The sequence below is a fragment of the Gavialis gangeticus genome, unplaced genomic scaffold (genome assembly GCF_001723915.1).
Source record: "Gavialis gangeticus isolate Ggan-Ray unplaced genomic scaffold, GavGan_comp1, whole genome shotgun sequence".
NCBI classification, from domain to species: domain Eukaryota; kingdom Metazoa; phylum Chordata; order Crocodylia; family Gavialidae; genus Gavialis; species Gavialis gangeticus.
The window spans coordinates 9,670,519-9,692,445 of NW_017729016.1; the positions used below are offsets into that span (position 1 = coordinate 9,670,519).

The following is a 21,927-nucleotide window of genomic DNA, read 5'->3' on the forward strand; positions in this document are numbered from 1 at the left end:
CTCTCAATGTTGTCCACATCCCTCCTGAAGTGGGGCGCACAGAACTGGACGCAGTACTCCAGCTGTGGCCTGACCAGTGTTGCATAGAGGGGAGGATCACCTCCTTGGCCCTGCTTGAGATGCCCCTGTGGATGCACGACAAGGTGCGGTTAGCCCTGCCAACTGTGACCTCGCATTGTCGGCCCATATTCATCTTGGAGTCAATAATGACTCCAAGATTCCTTCCTGCCTTCGTGCTCTCAAGAAGGGAGTTTCCCATCTTATCAGCTGGCAAGCAGAGAAATGAAAAGTGTTGATGGCTTGTAGGGATAGTAGGGAATGGAAGCACAGTAAATGGCATGAAATTACTGCATCCCAGGTGAAGGAGGCCATTGAACTGCAAGATCAATAATAGAGCTGAGAAAAAGGGGAAGATATGGTCAGGACAGAAAGGAAAGCTGATGCTGAAAACTGCTTTTAGTTCAACTGAAGCATGGAGGTCGGGAGCCTTGATATCCTCTGTAATGTCTAATAGATGTGCCATACAATATGCAGTTATAGAATCATAGTGTTGAAGGAACTAAAAAATGCGAGTGCCACTTTAAAATCCTTTCAGATTTTTATTGCTACCGTATGGTACGCAGGTAACTGAAAAGCCGCCGATATTTCTCTTGCATCCTAACGCCCAAAAGGGGATGCGCTTCTACGTGATAGGCAAAGTGATTCAGACAGAGACGGCATGTTATGCAAATTAACGTGATGCGCCTTCAGATGAAGGGTTTTATGTAAATACAGCAGTGATGAGGTAACGGGCCCATTTTAATACTGGTATCGTTTATACAGTGTTGCCATTTAACACCTAATCTGCAAGTCCTACTGACTGTATCTCTAGAGTTTTATAAACAGACAAAAATATTCAGTTGCATGTTTCCTGCCAATTTTATCTTATTTGCAAACCAAACCGGTTTTGTATCAGTGGGCAGACTGCTAAATAGAAGGTGCTAATCAACCACAGGCTAAAAATAGACAGATAATAGAATACAACAGAAGTAGCTGGTATTTTGACATATGGAAAAAAAACATAACATACTTAGTCTTCTGATATTTAAGGCAGTCAACAGAAGGATTAGAATAAAGAAGGCATAATTGTCTGCAGGTGGAAAATGGGACTATGAAATTTTGCACCTAAAGGTTAGGAGAAAAGAACAGAAGGGAGGGGAGAAATAAAAAAATACAAAAAATTACATAGAGTGAAAATAAGACATGAGAAGAATTAATTGGGAGAAACCAGAAAAGAGGGATGTAAATTCACATTAATAGCCTGGGGGATTTTGTATTTGATAAGTGCCAGAGAGCAAAGTGGGTTTTTAAAAGGGGGGGGAGAGGGTTTGCTTGCTTGCTTTTTTTTAAGTCTCTAACATAGCTAATAAGAAAACTTGGGGAGGAGGGGGAGAGGAAACCAAAGTTTCTGCTGTGTCTCTCCTATTCAGTACTTCAGTTAGTCTTTTAGGTTTGTCTTCCTCTATTATCATCAGACTGAAGTGCAGCTTTTGTGTTGATGATATTCCTTTTAAATTAAGGTTGACACCTGTGCTCAGGATTTTGGTACTGGCCTTCTTTAATGGGCGCACTTTTAGACCTACGTATAATTGCACCCACATTTTTGCGCCTGCAGCGAATTGTGAACACTAATAGTACCAGGTGGACAGCCTTTCAGGAAGCCACTGAGGTTAGCCTGAAAACATGTCCCTGCCATACAAGTGAAAGAAGAGCCTGGGGATGTGCTGTACTTAGGCCAAAACATCATCCCCTTGTCTGGGAACATTTTGTGACAATCAGTGATGCAGGGCAGGTTATCTTTCCATCCTTCATCAATTCCCAATTATTTGGGTGTCGGCCATGGTGGTGACTGGGACCCCCATCACATCTCCTTCACATGAGGGCTAAGAGGTACTACTTTCTGTTGTAGAGAGGCTAAAGTGGTGCTGACAGAGGGGGGATTTCTCCAGCTGTGTCAGATGGTAAGAGTCACAATACTCCCTTTTTCTCCAGGCTCCTTCCCTGAAGTCCATCTCCAGTACTGGTTTGAGGGAAAACCTGATTGCCTTATGTTATTTGCCCTGGACACCTGCTTCTAATTTGCAACCATTTGTATATACCCCTTTACTTGCCTCCCTGGGCCCTGAAATTCTGTGGGAGAGGCCAGAAACAACTCTCCTACCCCAGGCAGTTAGGTGGTAAGGGAAAACATCCTTCCTAATTCCACATAAAAGGCCATGACTATCACTATTCATATCATAAAATCCATGTCTACTCTAATCCTGCAGGTGTGGTGATGGCAGTAGCTGGTCTTCAGAGAGGGAGAGAAAGGACAACCAGAGCACAATTAGTTATGAAAAGCTCCCCACCCCTAGTGCCAAGAGTTGAGTTGGCTGCCCTGCACCAGTTCATTCAGCTCCTGGCTGGGGATGCCCTTTCACCCATTGCCATAACCAGAAGGAGTTAGAGGGCAGATCTTAAAATGAGCCATAACCCATGTTCTTTTTGGTAGTAACAAAAAGTCCCTGCCTGGCAGCTATTCCGGTCTGGATTGTATAGAGTTGGTGTGCATGCTCTGAACATCAAGCATTTTCAAGTCTTTGGAGGAAAGATTCTGAGTAAATACAAAGCCTCTGTACTGTATTAGCATTATCATTCAAAATCATTCAAAATGGCAGTTAGGGACCTAGAAAAGCTAGACATTTTTGTTTGTGGGGCCGCAGCACTTTGAAGTCATGATAGTGCTTTGTCATAAAAGGCAAACTGTGTCAGACAAAGGGGGAAAGTTTGCATATGTACATTTTTTATTGAAGCCTCCAAGTCTTCAATTCCTGAACACTCTTGCCAGAATTCTACTAGTAGTTCATAGAGCTTTCCTGATGAAAACAGGGGTGACAAGACTACGAATTCTAGTGTAAAAAGGAGAGGGGAGGAAAAAAAATTGTGAAATTAAGAAACTTGTCAGGATCCTTTGCATTAAAAAGAAGTTAAGGTCAATGCAAGTACCCCTCACCACTTGTTTTTAATTTTTGCACATCACCCTTTCAACTTTGTAAGTAAACCTGCCATTAGAGAAGACAGCATCACTCTGCACGTGCCAGTTATTTGAGATTTCAGATATTTTAGGGACATAATGAAGGCAAAACCTCATCTAGTGCAGACTCGCAGGAGCTCCGCTGACATCCATGGAACAATGCTGATTTACACAAAATAAGGCTTTGACCCATTAGTTTAGGAGATCATCTCAAATTATTAGCACCTGTGCTCAACTTCAATTTCTAGGATCAGAGAATAAACAGTGTTTCAAATATAACCAATACCCCTAGAGCTTTTCCCTCTCACCGCTGTGGGATTTTTTCCCCCCAAGTGCCCAGCAAAAGAGAAACGATATCCCAGCTGAGATGAATTCATGCCACTTGGCTGAAGTTAGCAGAGCTTCATTCAGTGCAATTAAGGGTCAGAAAGCTTGAGTTCTTCTCCATGGTATTCTTCCTCCTGGTCTGGGTTGAGGCACCTCAGCAGGGCAGTATGGGGGGAGCTTGTGCTGCTGCTTCTGCTCTGTCATGGGGTAGCTAAAGAGTAGAGTTCAGTCTCTGAGACGCTCAGACTGGCACCTCTTATGAGTTCTCAGTTCCCATTACAAATGTTTAAAAGAGGTTGTAAAAAAAAAAAAAAAAAAAAGAAAGAGCTTACATTTAATACAAGCTGCTCTTCATATCCCCACTCTGCAGATATACTCAGAGATGTCCTTACTATGTTTTGTTTTCAAACAGGAAAAGTCAACAACAATGTACAATGGGATGAGGACTCCATAGAATACATGCCAGCCAACCCAGTCAGGATCGCATTTGTCTTGGTTGTTCATGGCAGAGCTTCCCGGCAGCTCCAACGCATGTTTAAGGCTATTTACCATAAAGACCATTTTTATTACATTCATGTTGACAAGGTAATATATCACTGGTTATAAATTGCCTGTCTTTCCATCTGTCAATCTACCCATCCTCGTCACCTTCTCCATCATCTCTCTTTATCTCTGCTGCATGCTGTAGTTTGTGCCGCGTTTTGTTTTTTTGACCTGTGATGTTTTGAGCCTGACTATTTTGTTATCATCCCGTCTGTGACTGCCTTCATTTTTTGTTGTGTGTCTGTGGTGTCGGTCCATGTGTGTCTGTGTCTCTGTTTCGTAGCAATAACTGATAAGTCGTGATAGGCTCTGATGTACATGTAAGGTGGCATCAGCGATCCTCAGACAGTATCACTGTGAGCTAGTAGATAAAGCACTGAAGTGGGAGACTTGGTTAAAGTTACCTTACCTCCCTGTATCTCACTTCCCCATCTGTTAAATGGAGGTAAGGAAATAAGGAAAGCCTTCTGATGAAAAGCACTAGACAAGAGCTAGGTGGCATTAGTAAAACTTGTAATAAAAAAAGTAAAGAAAAAAGGACTCTTGACACTCTCAACATAGCTTGCAGTGAATGAAGAGACAAGCTCATTAGCAAGGCTTGAGAGAAAGGTGCTAACAACTGCTTCATTTAGTCGGGAATGCAATTGCTAGATCAGTTGCTAAATCCCAGATCCCATTTAGAGTTACTTGTGTATTTAAAATAGTTTTACTTATCCTTACACTGACTTCAGCCTGCCTTCAGTTGGTTGGAACGGAGTTGATGTTCAGGAAGTTGAGCTGCTTAGTGAACATAAGGGAGGGACAGTTTGTCTTATAGACTGTTGAATGTGTTACTTTCTTCTCCTGTAAAGCGATCCAATTACTTATACCGACAAGTGCTCCAGTTTGCTAGCCAGTACCCGAATGTGAGAGTCACTTCTTGGCGAATGGCAACTATCTGGGGAGGAGCAAGTCTTCTGTCCACCTACCTACAGAGTATGAGGGATTTAGTGGAGATGAATGACTGGCCGTGGGATTTCTTCATTAACCTTAGTGCTGCCGACTACCCAATCAGGTATGGTGACCTCTTTTGAAATGTATATTTTTCCATTGCAGAGGAATTGGTTTTAAATGATACATAGGCCAAAGTTCCTATAACTGTGATGGCGGAGCAGAGTAATGTTGAACTGGGGAAACCAGTTTCTTCCAGTCCACAACAAGAAGCTTCTTCTAGTGAGTTGTTTGCACTGTAGTAACTCCCCATTTCATAAGGAAATCATCCAGAATTGTCCTAGGGAGGCAAAAGCAGGTGCATCCACACTGTCTGCACACTGAGGGCTTCCTGCAGCTAGGTAAATCAGATATGCTGCCTCTTGATCCCTCTCCTGAAGAAGCTGGGGCAACTGTGTTGAATTGTATCACTTCCAGAGCAATGTCTGGAATGGCCCCAAAGTGGGATGAGTAAAGTAGCAGTGAGTATTACAGCCCAGCGGGCAAACCTCAGGCTTGACAGAACTCTGATGAACAGTTTTGCTACAGCTTGACTTCAAGTTTGGAGAAATATTGAAGATACAAATATAGATTCCGTGAAAGAAATGTTCTCAGACTTCTTTTTTGGTGCTTTTTTCTGCAGAGAATAATGATAGCAGAAGTGACAAATAAGTTGCTAGGAGTCAATTATATCTTCAGCACCAGCCGCTGCCTGAATAACTTTATTCAGATGGCATCAGGCATAGAACTTCACGCATCACCACATGACAGGGCTTGTGATTTTAAGTGAAACTATATTCTCTCTGGATTTACATAACTTATGCCCTACAGCTGCATTCAGAGAGGTTTACTACATTGTGCAAAAGCAGATATGCCGTAGAAAACCCAAATGTCCTTAAATGGTTATTTTTAGCCTGGAAAATTGTCAAGAGGAGGAAGAGAGGAAATTCTCCTTTCAACTTTTACTCCATTTTGTGTTGAGAGGAAATAAAAAAGGGGATGTGGCTTTCTTGGGAAATGCTTCAGATGAATAATTATGACATGATGTGCTCTAAACGATAATGGAACAATTGGAATTGAAATTGGATTGGAGATACTATCACAGCCTTTCATCACCAGCATTTATATCACACTTTTCAGATTATAGGCTTGAAGTTGTTAGTCAATCAACAACTCTCACATATGTCAATAGAAGCTTTAATCTGGGGGAAAAACCCTGAAACTTGACTTCAGGATGTGGCCCTAATGGCATCTCTTACCTCTGAAATTCAGGCATGTTAGGAGACACGAGTACCAACCAGAAAGATTACTGGAAAGTATATAAACTTTGGAGATGACATCATGGTCTGAATGCAGGAAGTTGAATTAGGGACTCCTGGTTTTTAATGTTGAATCGGATTCAGCCTCAGCCTTTGGTCTTAGGAAAGTCGCTTAACACTTGTCTCTCTCCCTCCTCAGCTGTAAAGTGGAGATAATCATTTATTTTCTTCCCTTATTTGCTTGCAAGTAAAGATTTATTGTTAATTCTTATTAAAAAAACCCCACTGTTATGGCAAAGAATACCATACTGATGCTAAGAGTTATCTAATGGAAGACATGGTATACCAAAGGGGAGGATCAATGGTGAGAATTGTGGGCCAAAGATGCTAAAGCAAGTTGTTGGTTTCTAGGAACCTGCAAAGAAATGGGTGAAGAGAATTTGAATACTGAAGGCAGAGTATAACTAACCGGATCTTTTGAGCATAACCAGGCTACCTGTAGGACTGGAACCGAAGACTGTAAAATGTTCAAGTGCCCTTAATGCCCAGATTTGATGACAGTTTATAAGCATGACCATCTTTTTTTCCCCATTATACACCAAAGAGACTGGGGTCAACTCTGTATTTATAGATGTGTAATAATGCAACATAGTGCACTTTTTTTCAATAACAAAAGCCCTATGTAGCTGCCATTTGACTGAAGAAATTACAACCTCTTTTTTTTCTTCGTAGCAGTCTCAATTCTCTGAAATCACACTCCTCCTTTGCTGTACGTTTCAAAACCACAAGCTGACACTCTGTTGTAGGACACTGGTGTAAAGATCATACTTCCGCTGCCTTGCAACGTACTCTCCTCTCAGAAGTGTATGCACAAATTTCTCTCATCTAAGTGGCTGCACTTCAAAAAAACCCCAAAAATCAAAAAACCCCACAACACTTTAATGCTGTTACTTCCATGACAGTGAGATATAGGTACAATTAAAAATATTTAAATACATAATGTTACTACTATCAGTCTCATAAAATGGAATCCCATAAAAATATATATGCAAGTCAAATCCATTTTCACAGCAGCATTGCTATATTAATGTGCTTTGTGATGTTTAGGATGACATTGCCTTTCTGGGGATAACAGAAAGCTGAGTGTTACATCAGGAAATAGCAAGAATGGGGACTCATTTTCCCCCTCTTACATTTTTCTGTGATTTGCCAGATAATGTGCAAAAAGCAGTTTCCGCTTCTTATGCTGCTTAGACTTTAGCATAGGGTTTTTGTTAGGTTTCCCTGCATAAGAACATATGAATGTTGTAGATTAATAGTTTTTATCTAGAGTAGCTCCACATTAAGCTTTCACTTACCATCTGCCATCCCATCTGTGACACTGAAACCTCTACTTCTCTTCTGGTAGATACAGGCTAACACAACCTTGTGAGACAGAAAAACACGCTCCATGGAGCAGGGTCAGCACTTTTCTACACCTTCCTATGTGCTGAAGCTCAAATCTATCTACAGGGTATTCTGGTATGTTCACAGGTTATATTTTGGTTGCAAATCATCTAGAAAGGGGTAACAAAAATGATGTAGTAGTCTTGGAGGTTGTGGTAGCTGTGATGGTCCAGGAAATGTGCAAGAGACCAGGATTTTTTTTTTATTGTTTCTTTTTGTGAAATCTTTTATTACACCAACTGTATAATTGGGAGAGCTTCTGGACAAGCTTTTGGGGATCAAGTACCCATTCTTAGGAATTGTCCTTCCACTTGACCTGAGGAAGGGGACTTAATAACTAAAGGCTTGTCAAACAGCTTTCCCAACTATACAGATATCCAGTATAAGATTCCACAAAAATCCTCACCAAAAGCCATTGAGAAGCTTAAGAAGATGCCATATCAATGTAGAATGTAATGGGGACGTTCAAGGAATATTATGGAGGTACATAAAATAGTGCCTGAGGTAGAGAAGGTGAGTCAAATGCTCCTATTAACCTTTTCTCAGACAGTGATGCTTATGTTGTACACAAATAGGTACAGTGCCTAGCATGATGGAGTCCATGATGTGTTCCTCAATCCTACTGCATACAAATAAACACTCATAAGTACAGCTCGGCACGAGGAGCATTCAATCAAACTGAAAAGCAGCGTGCATTCCTTAGTTACTAGGTAATGGGCTCTTTGAGGCCTGTGAGGAATTAAAATGGTACGCTGTCCAGCTCTTGTCTGCACTGTCCAATGGCACATCTGGAATCCTAGTTAACATCCCGAGGACAAGTTTCAGGGATTACCTGACCTCAGCGTATTCCTGGAAGTGGTCCTTTCAGGTAAGGGTGCACAGGCGAGGGGAATCTGTTACTTCCTCTCATCCTGATAGTGATTTTGTGTAAGTAGAGAGGATGCGAGTCCTTATGGATATCAAGATGGCTCCTTTCACAAGCACTGCATTCACTAAAAAGAAAAATAAGTCAACATCCATATTCCAATATCTACTGCTAGCATCTTAACATGACTGTCGCTTTTGACAGAATTCCATGGGAAAACTCTTGATGCCTTTAACCTCTTATTTTACATGGATACTTATTTCCATTATTTATTGTCTCTGACAGTGTCAGGCAGTCAACCTTATGTTTAGGGACTGAAATTTCACTCCCAACAAGATGAACTACAGTTGAGTACCTAATGGTGTTGAATGTTTAATGTACATTGCAGGAGACCTTGGATAAAGTGACAGGTGAAGTGTTATAACCAGTTAAGTTAAGAAGTTTAGTGAGATTATTTAACAGTGAATGCCGTGTCTGTGCTTATCTGGGCACAATGCTGGTGCAAAGCATAAAAGTCAATGAACAGATAAATATTAATAATTCACAGTAAAATATAGTCTTAACCACCAAAGGAATTAGCTAAATCTAATTGCTTGATCTTGGTCATGAAGAAAGGTCAACTAATTATTCCTAGAAGGTTTTAGAGTGGTTAGAAGATAGAGTTGCTTACTGTCAGTTGTCTGGAGTGCAGGTTTCACTATTTTAGATTGTGAGCAGTCAAGGCCCCCCAAAAAATCTTTTAAAAAATTAGGTGTGTATGCTGCTGGTTGCATTTGGAGCTAGTAAACTCTGTTAATAATAAAGAAACTAAGCATCAATCTGTTCTTCAGTGTAGGAATATGTTGCTGTACCTTAAACATGAAGACCAGATCTCCATTTCTGTAGGTAATTAGGATATAGATAGATTTTGTTCTGGGACTTGGTTCAGTCTGATGCAGTAATTTCTGGAGGGGGCAAAAGGATGAAACCTTGCTCTGAATATTCGACGATGGATGGTCTGCTTCATGTGCTCTTTCATATATGTCTCTCGTTTCCATGTATGGTTCTGTTCACTTTCGTGTCAGTGGGTGAGGCCTGGCATTATCAAGCAATTCTGTTGAATAGGGAAATTTGAGAAGGTTGTTTAAATTACTGAGTATATTGGTCTATAGCAAATTTCATCCAAGGGTCAAACAGCACTTTGCTAGCATTAATGAATCTTCACAACATACCTTAAACTAACGCCCCGCTACACATTATGTATTCTATCCAATTAATTGGTTAATTGCACAATAAATTTAGACCAGTCACACATGCAAAATAAGACCAGCCCCACATGCAAAGTAATTATCACAGAATTAGCTGGTAAATTGTGCAATACATTTGGATGAGTTACACATGTAAAGTAATTATGACACCATAAATATGACTATCCAGTTATAAAAAGAGCCAACCAGATAGAAGGTTAGTGCTTGAAAATGTGTAACAACTCTCCAACTGGTTTCTATCCAGCTTTAATTTGAATGTGCGTCAGGCTTGATAAATCTGCTTCACAAATCTGTAAACAAGCCCAGGAATTAAGCGCTTCTCCCATGTACAAGTCATCACATGTTCAAATTCCCAGTCCCTTGCTCGCTCCACTATACTGGACTCCCAGCTGATTGTTAACAGTTTTAATTACCCACAATAAAGCAGAAAGTGGTTTAAACTAGCTTCAGATCTTGCTGTGGTGGAGTAGCATAGCAGTATTTCTAAGAAAGCTGTATTCACTCACCTGCCTCCAGGAAGTCTTTCACATCTAATCATTTATATGACTATGCTTTATATGCTTGGTGTACCAAGCCCCAGGAATGACTCTGTAGTACTCCCCTGGGGGATCAGAAAATGAAACTTAAAACAAAATGGCTTTGAGGAAAAGTCATTATTTAGAATCCTTCTCATCTGTGAACAACAAGATGAAGCAGCATGTTGGGAACTCTATACAAAACATACTGACCTATAAATAAGGCCCCTGGCAACTGAGCAGAAATGTGTTTATCAGGGTCAGAGATCAAGGTGGAAGGGAAGGGAGAGGCCTTCGGTTTTCAGTTTTGTTTTTGGCAGATGGAAATAATTATAACCTAAGGAAGGTCAGGATGAAATTTAGCCATTAGGGAAGCAGTGCATCATCCTTTTGAGTTATATTTCAGGTAACAGAACAGTCAAAGTGAATAATGGTTTCTTAATTTCCGCCATTGGGCCATATTCATGCCTTGCTGCACAGCAGTGACCCTCCTCTCTTGTAAACTACATCTAAAATGATTTTTGCTCAGTGTATTAGGCCAGCCACAATATGCTTAGATTTCACCTGGGCCTTTTACAAACTGATAGGACCTTTCCAAATGAGTGAAAGTGAGTTGTAGGTTTTAAGCAAGCAAATTAAATCAATAAATAAACACACCAGACTCCAAGCTCTACATCTTGCTTTCCTGAAGGCTCTTAGGTCTTCAGGATGTTCTGAATGCAGCACTTAAAGCACAAAAAATAACAGGTCCTAGTTAAAAAGGAAATTAAAAAACAAATCAGGCCTATCATAAGAGTGTGAATCCTTTTAATGTTTGAGGCCCCATTCTTGGTTTGGTCTAGAAACAAGAAATTCTGAGACCAGCAGTTGCTTCTTATAGCTAACGAGTCATAGTCTTCACAGCAAGGAAAGCTGGAAAACTGGCTATAAATGACCTTTCATGCTATGTGGAGAGAGACTTGAAAGGAATAGGACCAGTTTTGGGGTTTCTCCATTCTAAGGTCCATAGGGGATCTTGTAAGAGACTGATGAGCAGTCTGGAAAACCAGCCAAAGGGCTGAATGAAGTACCACAAAGAAGGTGAGGTATGTGGCTGGAAAGGCAGAATATTACCAGGAACAGAATGTAAGATCACAGGAAGTAGCCATGCAGGGTAATGAGGTAGGGATGACTAGAGGTCAGTGTGTGTAAGCTTCCCCAGTGCCATTATACACCCATAGTGTATATTATATGCTCATAGTGAAAGGTCTTTCAGAACTGTTGCCTGCAAAAAGTGTTTGGAGTTTTGCTGTGCACTTTCATTACCCTGGTAGGAGATGGAGGAGGACATTAGACATTTTTTATTAAGAAATCTAAACTACTTGACTGAAGAGAGAAAAGAATGAAATAAGCATGCTCTTGAAGGCCATTATTCCTGCAGTCAATAGATGTGAAGCTCTCATTCCAGTCCAGGCTCCTCTTGTCTGCAAGAGTCTGCTTAGAGCCTCCACTGAAGACCTGCAGTCTCCCACTATGCCTCATTATCTTTACCCAAGCAGTTATACTGGGGAACAGGATGCAAATAACCACTTATTTGCCAGTCACAGCTGTGCCCTTTGTGAATGGCCTAAAGTTGCTCACAGTGTTGAATGATGAATACTATGGAATACATGTATTATGTTTTAGCAGTCTGTAATCACTTGGGGATTGCAGAAGCTTTACGTATCTGTAGTATTGAAGATCAACTTAGTGGTGTAACTGAGGCATGAGTGCCATTGGATATTATTTCAGCACCATTTGGAAGCATTTACATCTCTTGCTTTTGAATCTCTGGCTCACAGCATTAGGGAAAGGGTTGTCAGTGGTAAGGGTACTAGCCTGGGACTCAAATGACTAAGTTCAGTTCTGCACTCTACCACCAGCTTCCTGAGTCACCTGATGGGGCATCAGCAATCAATTTAGCATGGGGGAAAGGAGGTGAGACTGTACTGCCCATCAGCTGTCCCTGTGCCTTCTCTTATTACTGGGTAAGAATGTACACACAAGCAGCTGATGCAGAGCAGTTGACAAGCAGTAAAACCCAGCCTCTTTTTCTTGACCCTGTGGTAAATCAACTGTATGTCTGTTCTCTTCATTTTTGTATGGCTCGGTTTCTCATCTGTAAAATGTAAAGCTACCCTACCACACAGGGGACTTGCAAGGCGCTTTGTTACTATGGCAAGGGGTGGCGAGCCGTATAACTATTTTCGATATACAATTAAATGTAATGTTCCCTTGACTACAAGAGGAATAATCTCATTGGTCAATACGTAGCTTTCCTCACCTTCTGTTACTTTCAGCCATTTTCCCCCTCTCTTTTCTTATCATGACTTAGCTCTTTCTGTTGCTATTGGTTCTGGTACACCCAACTCCATGCTAATACTTAAAACACTGTTAGAAACAAGGCCTAATATAAATGTGTATTAATATAGCAGAGCTGCATTTGGCCTCCTGACTTGAACATTGCCATCAAACGGGATGTTTCTCTAAGAATCACACCCTGCCACTGGAGTAAGGGATCAAATGCAAGGCAATGATTTGGTTTCTTCAGAGTGGACTTTAGAACATCCTCCTTTAAATGACTAAGTAATAAGTAATCTCATTGAATCTGGATGGGAGTGCAGAGCTGGTAGTCAATCCATTCCAGTACAACATCTGTTCAGATGCCAATGTCTCAGGGTTTTTTTATCTCAGTATTGTAGCTGACATTGTCTGCAGTTTGTTCACTCAGACTGTCTTTATCAGGCAAGCCAGACGTCAGTCCATTTCTAATGCTTCACAGGAAAGCTATTTTTTATGTCCAAAAAGAACTATATCTCTGTATTTTTGTCTGAAATCTGCATTCCCTTATAATTTCAAATATGCTTCTTTCTTAAACCTCTGTGCAGCCTGCTTCCTTCTCCCCTTTCTGCCCTCCCCTTCCCTTTAACAACTAGGCACATTAGTTGTTGTTTTTTTAAGATTCTCTACTGGGCCCATATCTCCTAATCTGCTGAGGCAAACAAAGAAGTATTTGACAGCTTGAAATTCTTCTTTTCCCACCTGCTATTCATAAGGGGTTGGGGAAAGCATTAAAATGATTGTGGCTTTACCAGTTTGTGTTTGCATCAGGTGTTGAAATAATAATTCTCCAACTTCATAAATTTTCAAAGGTGATACAGCCAAGGTTTGATTTCCTTCTCTTTTTCTCTGTCTACACCCCTTGGTGTAAAGCAAAGCATGGCAACCTATGGTCTGTGGGCTGCATCCCACCCACAGAGCCATTGAATCTGGCCCAGCAAGCAGGGGTTTTAGCAGCCAAGGTCTTTGGCCACCCTGTGCTACACTGAATGACAGTGGGGTGCTTCACAGCAGTGGAGAGAAGCGGCAGTGGTTGGCTCCTAGTGCCAGCCTTCCTTTGACTGGAAAATATTGCAAACACCTACTCTAAGACATTCTTTTACCTTCCAAAGAGAGTGGCATCCACATCTCCTTCTGACTTTGGCTAGGGACAAACATTCAAAAAGCACAAGCCTGAATTGATTCACTCTTTGCAGATGCAACTTAAATTGAGCAACTGAAACCGATTAATAACTGGACAGACATTCTTTGTTAAACCAGGAGATGCAGCCACATGTCTGCAGCCAGCTAGAGAACGCCTGTCAGCCACTGCCAAAGGGGATGGAAGAGAGACACCCTCCAAGGCTCTCACCTCTCCCTGCTGGAGCAGAGGGGGCATGGCCAGGCAACAGCCTGAGCTAGCACAACCCATGGGATGCCAGCCACCAGCTGGGGGGGAGGACGGGGGCAGCTGCTGCCAGACTGAGGAGTGGGGAAGGGGAAAAAGTCTTTTCTCTAAAGCAAGCATGTATTGAACACAGCAATTTGCAAAGCATACAATAGGGAATTACCAAAAATCTTCACCTAACTTAAGATGCAGCCCAGTAAAACACAGCATACATAACTTAGTCTAACTTAAAATGTAAACCAGGAAGATAAGATTTAGTTTTACTAATCCTTACACCCAGGCATTCCAAAAGGCTTTGTTTAGGTGTATAGCTCTTTGAATTCTTTGGTGAACCTGTCTGCAACTTCCCTTAACTACATCTCCAGCATGTGTGATGGTTGTCAGGTCTTTGCCAACACTTCTCTTCTCAGTCTGGTCCTGCCGATCTTTGCTGTGGGCTCACAAGTGCAGGGCTTGGATCTGCACACAGGGAACTAGCTAGCCTCTTCCCTGACACCCTCCCCCCCCCCTTTCCTCCCCCATCCAGGAATTAATCCCCTCCCAAGCTGCAGAGACTGCAGCCAAACCCCTGTGGGTTCTGGGGGTGATAGGGGACAGAGGGAGGAATTAACTTTGTCCCTGCCTAGCTGTAGACAAGCCACAGAGGTGTGGATGGGGCTGGCAAACAGCAGCTGCAGTTCTCAGGGCTTGCCAGTGGAGAGGGGTGAGAGGTGATGGAGGGAGAAATTTGCCTCAGGCCATGGGTGTGTCCAGGCGCTGGCTTGCCTGCTCCTGCTCTAGCTAGAAAGCAGAGGGGAGGGGCCAGCCCACCTCACTGGAGCAGACAGCAGAGCTCCTCCTAGCCCAGAGAGCATGCCAGGATGCTGGAAGAGTCTGATTTAAACCAGCAAGGGGTCTGGGACAGATATTGCATAAACTGGTTTGAGCCAAATCAGTTAAGTCTGATACTACATTCAACGCAGCTTTAAATCAAACCAGTTTTGGCCATTTTCAAACTGGTTTATGTGCCCTGAATGTCTGTTCTGTTACAGGTTTAAACCAATTTATGTGTAGTGTCTGTCACTAGTCTTTGTGGATGTTTGGTCCGTCTGGGAAACTAAGCCTCGGCACCAGAAGTTTGATGAACCCCAAGTCAGATGCCATTTGGAAATTTGGGTCTCTTTTATGGCACATACAGATAAAAGATTAATTGATAAAGCACACTGTGAAAATAGCGGCACCATGCAAAGCACTCATGTCCTTGGCAGTACATCCTCTTGTTGACTGCAGTGCTAAACATTCAACCCCTCATCTTCTTCCTCTGTAAATTCCTATGTCTGAGCCAATGTCTGAGACCACTCATCGGGCACATTTGGCAAACGAAGGCCCCAGATGCCAAGCTTTACAGTTTAATGGGCACTGCAGTATCTGAGTGCTAGGTTGGCATCCTGTGACTGGCTGGTTTCTCTTCCCTCTTTGAACTTGGCTCTCTTCCTGCTTATTGGGAGGGGTTCTTCACTGAAGTGCCAAAGGGTTGTTACCTGGATACTCTTTGCCTTTTGGATGTCATTAATTTTTTGACTTACTGAAGACTGAGGAAAAAATCAGTCTTATTAAAGAGTAATTTTATATTATATATATAATTATATATAATATATAATTAACATATATAGATTATTTTTTTTATATTATATATATATATTAAATATATACATATTTTATATATATATAATATCATATGATGATATATGTGTGTATATATATAAAATAACACTTTTAGGCATTAGTAGTATTTTGGACCACTTGATAAAAGACTGTCCTATTTTATACAGTAACCCATGCCTCCAGACTAAGAGGAGTTTGGGTTATATAAGGGATAGGTTTATATGGGGAATACTGTAAGTTCACATGTTTCCTTCATGCCTTTAGGGGGTGTTTATTAACCCCACACTTCACTTACAACTCATTGTCATAGGGAAATAATCCACAAATTAGGCTTTCTTAGTGGTGATTACATGTGTCCAAACTGGGCGCATCTACATGTGCATTAATGCGCCATTGCTACTGTGCATTAAGTTTAGTACCTATAATATGAGGTACTACATAAATGCATAGCAGCTGGCGCTAATGTGCAGTAGTAACAGAGCATAGTGTTTTTGTGACATCTAATGCACAGTAGACTAATTCGACTGTGCATTAGCACAGGTTTTGCTATGACGTGCTAATGCTCAGTACAATTAGTGTACTGCACATTAAGTGGCTCATGTAGGTGAACCCACTTAGTGTGAATAGCTGTTGCTTTTCAAATTCCCTTACCAGCATATTTTGCAATTGCTTCCCAGTATGTGTCCTTAGTATTAAAATCAGATTCTCCTCTCCTTTGCCTGCAGGTTACTTAAAGAGATTTCTCGGGGTGTAACTGGGAATGGGACTTGAGCGTCACTGTTTGCACTCACTTATTGTGCAGGGAGATCCATGAGTGCAGCATACTGGCATGTAGTCTCCTATTGAATCCTTAGTTATAAAATGCTCTTGAAGGGAGAGATTGAGAAAGACCACAGACAGACATCCTGGATGCAGAGTTTATTGTATTTTTGTGAAAAGAGCTTCTTATTTTAGTCTTGCCTTCAAATTACTCTTTAACAAGTTCAATAAAAGCATTTTCAAATTTGAAAAGATAAAACTACACAGAAGAAAAAAATGGTCTTATTATAGAATCACATTTTAAACATTCTCCCCCATGTTGCCCTGCAGAGTTCACTTAGGAAATTAAAAATCTGTTGAAATTGCCATGAGGACATTTTTGTTTAGACTTCAGAATGCCACTTACAATAAAGCAGCTGCAAAATAATATCTGGTGGTAGATCAAAGGGAAGATGAAATAGCAACCTGCAGTTACTATACCTTTCTGGAGTCCTTTTTAAATACTTGCCAACTGAAATGTTCTTAATCATTAAGCAGAATTTTGTTCCAGTTCAGTATTTTCAGGCATGATTTTTAAATAGGAAATTCACACAGAACATTCAAACACAGATTAGATTGAACTAGCTTTGGCAAAATAAATTGGGTTAAAAACATTAAAGAGCTGAATGGCATTCAGATTGTAAAGATTTATCAGCCAGTTTATAGACAAATTCTGATCTTATTTTAAATGGGCTGCAAATTAAATTATGCACTCTGACATTTTTTAATACCAGCTCACTGTATATGAATGAGCTGAAAGGCTGAATCTAATTAAGTGCCTTGTAAAGGAAACTAGACCTCACTGGAACACAAAACATCTTTTAAAAAGGAAAAAAAAATCACTTTTTGAATAAAAAAGAAAATTAGTAATAATGCATTGTGAGCAAGGAACAAAAGGCAACCTATACACACACCTATAGGTCCATTACTTCTGCCGTATGCTCACTGCTCCCCAGATCTGATCAAAACCCCTACATGGGCTCCCAAGGAAAAGGTGAGAGCAGCCAGCCTGATTCTCCTCTCCTCTCGTCTTCCTTGCCCAAATGATGACTTTTCCTGTTCAAGAAATACAGAAAGATTGCAGTTGATCTGTGTGCTTGGAAACTTCACTTGAGGGGGCATGTTTGAGACGACTGGTTTTGAGGGAACCGTGTATGCAGGACCCTGTTATCCAGATACTCCAGTGAGTAGGGAAGGGTAGACAGTAGAATAGAAGTAAAAACCATGTAAAAGCATCTTGCTTCCTGTCAATCCCTTATAGAAATGCTATTTTCAGAGATTCAGCCAAATTCAATCTCTTCCAAAGGAAAAAAATCCATATCCTCAGTAGGCAAATGTCACTCAGTGGACTTGATTCAATTCTCATGTACAGTGGTTTTCATCAAGAGTACTATCAGTGAAGGTATGGGGTAAGTAGGGAAATAGGAACATCTACAGGATTAGAACATGTGGAGTTTCCACTGACTTTACGTGTATTATTCCAATCTGGGGGAAAATGAGAACAAAAGACTTGATGACCTTTTTAATTTTTTTTTATTTTTTTCAAATAACTACATCAGCAGCCTGAATTCTATCCTAGCATCCTAAAATAAAATTTAGAAAAATCTGTCTGTGATTTGGTGCCAAATTCTGAGATTACCAGATGGGCCAACAGGTAGAGCCACACAGCCCGGCTGCATTCCAACTGAGGTTTTTGTTTTCAGGATGAGGGAGGAAAAGCCATTTTTTATGGTGTTGGCAGAACAGGAAAAAAATCAAGGACTGGTTATTCACAGTCCTCCTTTCTGAGTAGGTTTTATCACCAGGTGAACATCGCTTCCAAACAACTTCAGAAGAATGTTGAATTTATAAACACAAACTGCAAAAAAAAGCAACGTTGTTTTAGTATCTGGTTTGCTATTGACAAGATGAAAAGAAAATGCATTAGGAGCAAGGAAGGCATCCAATCTGGAACTTTTTATGCTTTCATGGGAAGCTGTACAGAAAGGACCACACATATACCACCAACTTGCTTGGCCAGGCAGTGATGCATTCAGACATGCTGTTCAGCTCCAGATGTGTTACGCCCAAACTGCAAGCAATTTATCTGCCTACCTATGTTGCTGTAGGTGGGCTAGTTAGCACTGACTTTCATCACTGTTACTTAGTTCTCCTACAGCACTTCACAAATGCAGCTACATCACTTCCAGTCTGAGTGGAAATATGCACAGAACAATGCAGCATATTTGAGCAAGCCACTGCCTGCCACTGTAAACTCTCTGTGTATGCAGATAGATATCACTAAGAACATAGACCTCATTTTCTAACCATAAAAACACCATTGCAAATGGATTGAGCACACATGCAGCATTCAGACTGATCATAGAAAATTAAGGTTGGTAGGGATCTCAGGAGATCAACTAGACCAACCCCCTGCTCCAAGCAAGACAGTCCCCAACTAGATCATCCCAACCCAGGCTTTGTCTAGCTAGGTGTTAAAAACTTCCAAGGATGGAGAGTCCACCACCTCCCTGGGTAACCTGTTCCAGTGCTTTACTACCCTCCTTGTGAGAGAGTTTCTCCTAATATGTAAGATAAATTTCTTGTGCTGCATTTTGAGCCCATTGTTCCTTGTTCTGTCATCTGCCACCACTGAGAACAGTCCAGCTCCTTCCTCTTTGGAACTGGTAGTTGAAGGCCTCCCTCTCAGTCCTCTCTTCTCCAGACTAAACAAGCCCAGTTCCTCAGCCTCTCCTCACAAGTCATGTGCCCCAGTCCCCTGACCATTTTTGTTGCTATCCTTTGGACTCTGTCCAATTTGTGCACATCCTTTCTGTAGTGGGGTGCTCAAAACTGCACACAGTACTCCAGATGTGGCCTCATCAGTGCCAAATAGAGCAGTGTTATTACTTCCCTCAGTCTGTTGGCAACGGTCCTACTAATGCCGTACAGTATACCATTGACATCTCTGATTTTTATCCCTACCCTCCAATGTATCTACTGCTCCCTGCAGCTTGGTGTCATCTGCACTCCATCCCATCTTCCAGGTCGTTGATATAGATATTGAACAAAACCAGCCCCAGAACTGACCCCTGGTGCACTTGATACCGGCTGCCAGCCAGACATTGAGCCGTTGATTGAGCCTTTAAGCCTGACAATCCAGCCAGTTTTCTATCCACCTTACAGAGCAGTCATCCGGCCCATACTTCCTTAGCTTGCTGGTGAGAATGTTGTGGGAGACCGTATCAAAAGCCTTGCTAAAGTCTAGGTATGTCATGTAGGGATGTAAGTATTGTTTTAAAAAATCTGTTTAACCACCTCCAGTTATATTGGTTAAACAGTTAACTGATAGCTCATGCCTAGTTTAGTGACCTGGCAGGAACAGCCCTGGCCCTTATGTCTTGCCACTGGCACTGTGCAAGCTGGCGGGTAGCTGCAGGCAGGGGATGGTCAGCATAACCGAGCCACTAGGGAGCACTGCCCAGCTACAAAACTGTGGCTTCACCTCACCCTCACAGGCAGGGGCAGGGGCTGCAGATCTCCTGTGCCAGGACCCTGCCGCCACAGGGAGGAACGGAGGTGCCAGGCCCTCCACAGGAATCAGGGCCTTCCCACCACAGCAGCAAGACTCCCAGCCCCATGGTGGGTCTGTCCTGCCCCCCTGCAGCGGCAGGGTCCAGGCAGGGCAACAGGCTTCCTGTGCCTCCCACTTGTGCCCAGGAAACATGGATCTGGAAGGCTTCTCCGTGCCATGAAGCTGGGCCCTTCCTCCCAGCTCACCCTGGGGGAAGAAGGGCTCCAGTCCCAGTGGGGTGGCCTCCACCGGGCACGCTGCATCCTTTCACATCCTGCCCATGCCACTGGGGCCACGTGAGGCCTGGCCCAGCCCTGAGACAGGGCTGAGCATGTGGTTGGCTCAGTCCAAGGAGGCGCTGCAACAGCTGGACCAGGCGGCCTTGGATCTGAGGGGTCACCACCGGCCTCCCGCACAGCCCCAGGGCATCCCTGAGAAGTGGCGGTGCAGCAGGGATCCCGGAGGAGCATTAGGGCTGGAACAGCAGCCTCCCAGCACTTCTCCACCGCGCTCTCTCTCTCTCTCTCTCTCTCTCGCTCTCTCTCTCTCACTCTCTCTCTCACTCTTAAGGAAATTAGGCAAGGCAAAACAGGTTTTTGCTCTTGTTTTCTTGGTACTGGATGCACAGTTACTACCATGTTAAAAGAGAAGTGAGATACCAAGCTCTTTCAAGCTACACAGGGCACCATATTTAACATGGAGGGGATAATCCAATCTATTGCTATTATCCCATTAAAATCTAGTGACTCCACTCTAGTGACTCTTGACTTACATCAGGGATACAGCCTGTGGAGCCATTTGATCTGGCCTGGGGACATGGGGCAGGGGGTATTGCAGGGGGCTTTGGCAGCAGGCGCTTTCCCCTGCTGTCACAAGGAAAAGCATTGATTGTGGGTACTCTTTCTGGGAAACTGCAGGGAACAGCTAAGTCCTAATGTCCTCCCATCCTGCCTCTGACCTGAACTGGTTGCTCTAGCCTAAAAGGTTGCTGAATGTTGACTTACGATGATGTGTATGTTTTTTTTCCACCAAAGGGACTATTGCCAGCAGATTCACTGCTAAATGTACACTTATCATGGCTTCTTCCTGAGTTTGGCTTGACGTGAACAGGGAAAGTGTATTGTACAGCACGGTGCATGCATGTTAAAAGCTGAGGAATATTTTGAAATGAAAAGGAAAAGTAGTAGAATGATCCCTGACTTTGCAGACGATGATGGTGTCTCTCCAGCAATCATTACACAGTGTAGTGATGGATAGGCACTTACCTTAAAATAGCTAGCTCTATTAACTTTCCTGTTGATGTAGGGAACAGAACTGGAGACAGAGTAATGGAAAAATAGGGCTGGTATCAGGAGAATAGTAAATTTTGCTTGCCTAAGTATCTGAACTGTTGGTAAAAGTCAAATGACATGAATTAAATGCAAGGATTAGGAAAGAAAGTAGGGCATCCAAACAGTTGTCAAAGATCTAATGCAGCCAAGAGTAATCTAGGAGCCTTTAAACCATATGACAGCTTCCACTGTGTTTGAAGCAGAGACGTGGCACTTGGAGGAAATGAGGCCAGATGCTTTAAGAAGCCGTCTGGGTGTGTAGGGGGAAAGGTTCATAATTAAATACTGTAGGAGTGATGAACAATTCCTCAGGCAGTTTGCCAGTCATGTGTTGGTATTGAAAACTGTGATGAAGAAGGTGTACGCATTCATGGACTTGGTATATTGACAAGACAAGGGGGTTAATGAGGGACCAGAGGGAAAATAAAGTCAGAACAGAGAGTGAGTTGTTGTGTGGCAGAGGCTGAGTCATGAACACAGATTAGCAGTTAGGCTGAAAAATGAGGTTTGAACAAAGCCATCCAGAAGAGCAAGGGTCCCTCATGTGTCTTCTCTGATGAGACTACAACAATCCAGTGAATACTCTCATTTGTATTCACTCAGTTAAAAGGAGAAAAAAAGTTGTTCTGGGAA

General features: G+C 42.2%; 1 protein-coding gene across 1 annotated transcript in view; it reads left to right on the top strand.

Moving 5' to 3' along the window:
• XYLT1 (xylosyltransferase 1) overlaps positions 1-21,927 on the top strand; it is a 320,769-nt gene that overhangs the window by 177,190 nt on the left and 121,652 nt on the right. Inside the window, exons 4-5 of the mRNA XM_019512599.1 lie at positions 3,792-3,964; positions 4,774-4,976. Of these exons, the coding sequence (XP_019368144.1) occupies positions 3,792-3,964; positions 4,774-4,976 (376 nt within the window). The remainder of the gene's footprint in view (positions 1-3,791; positions 3,965-4,773; positions 4,977-21,927) is intronic.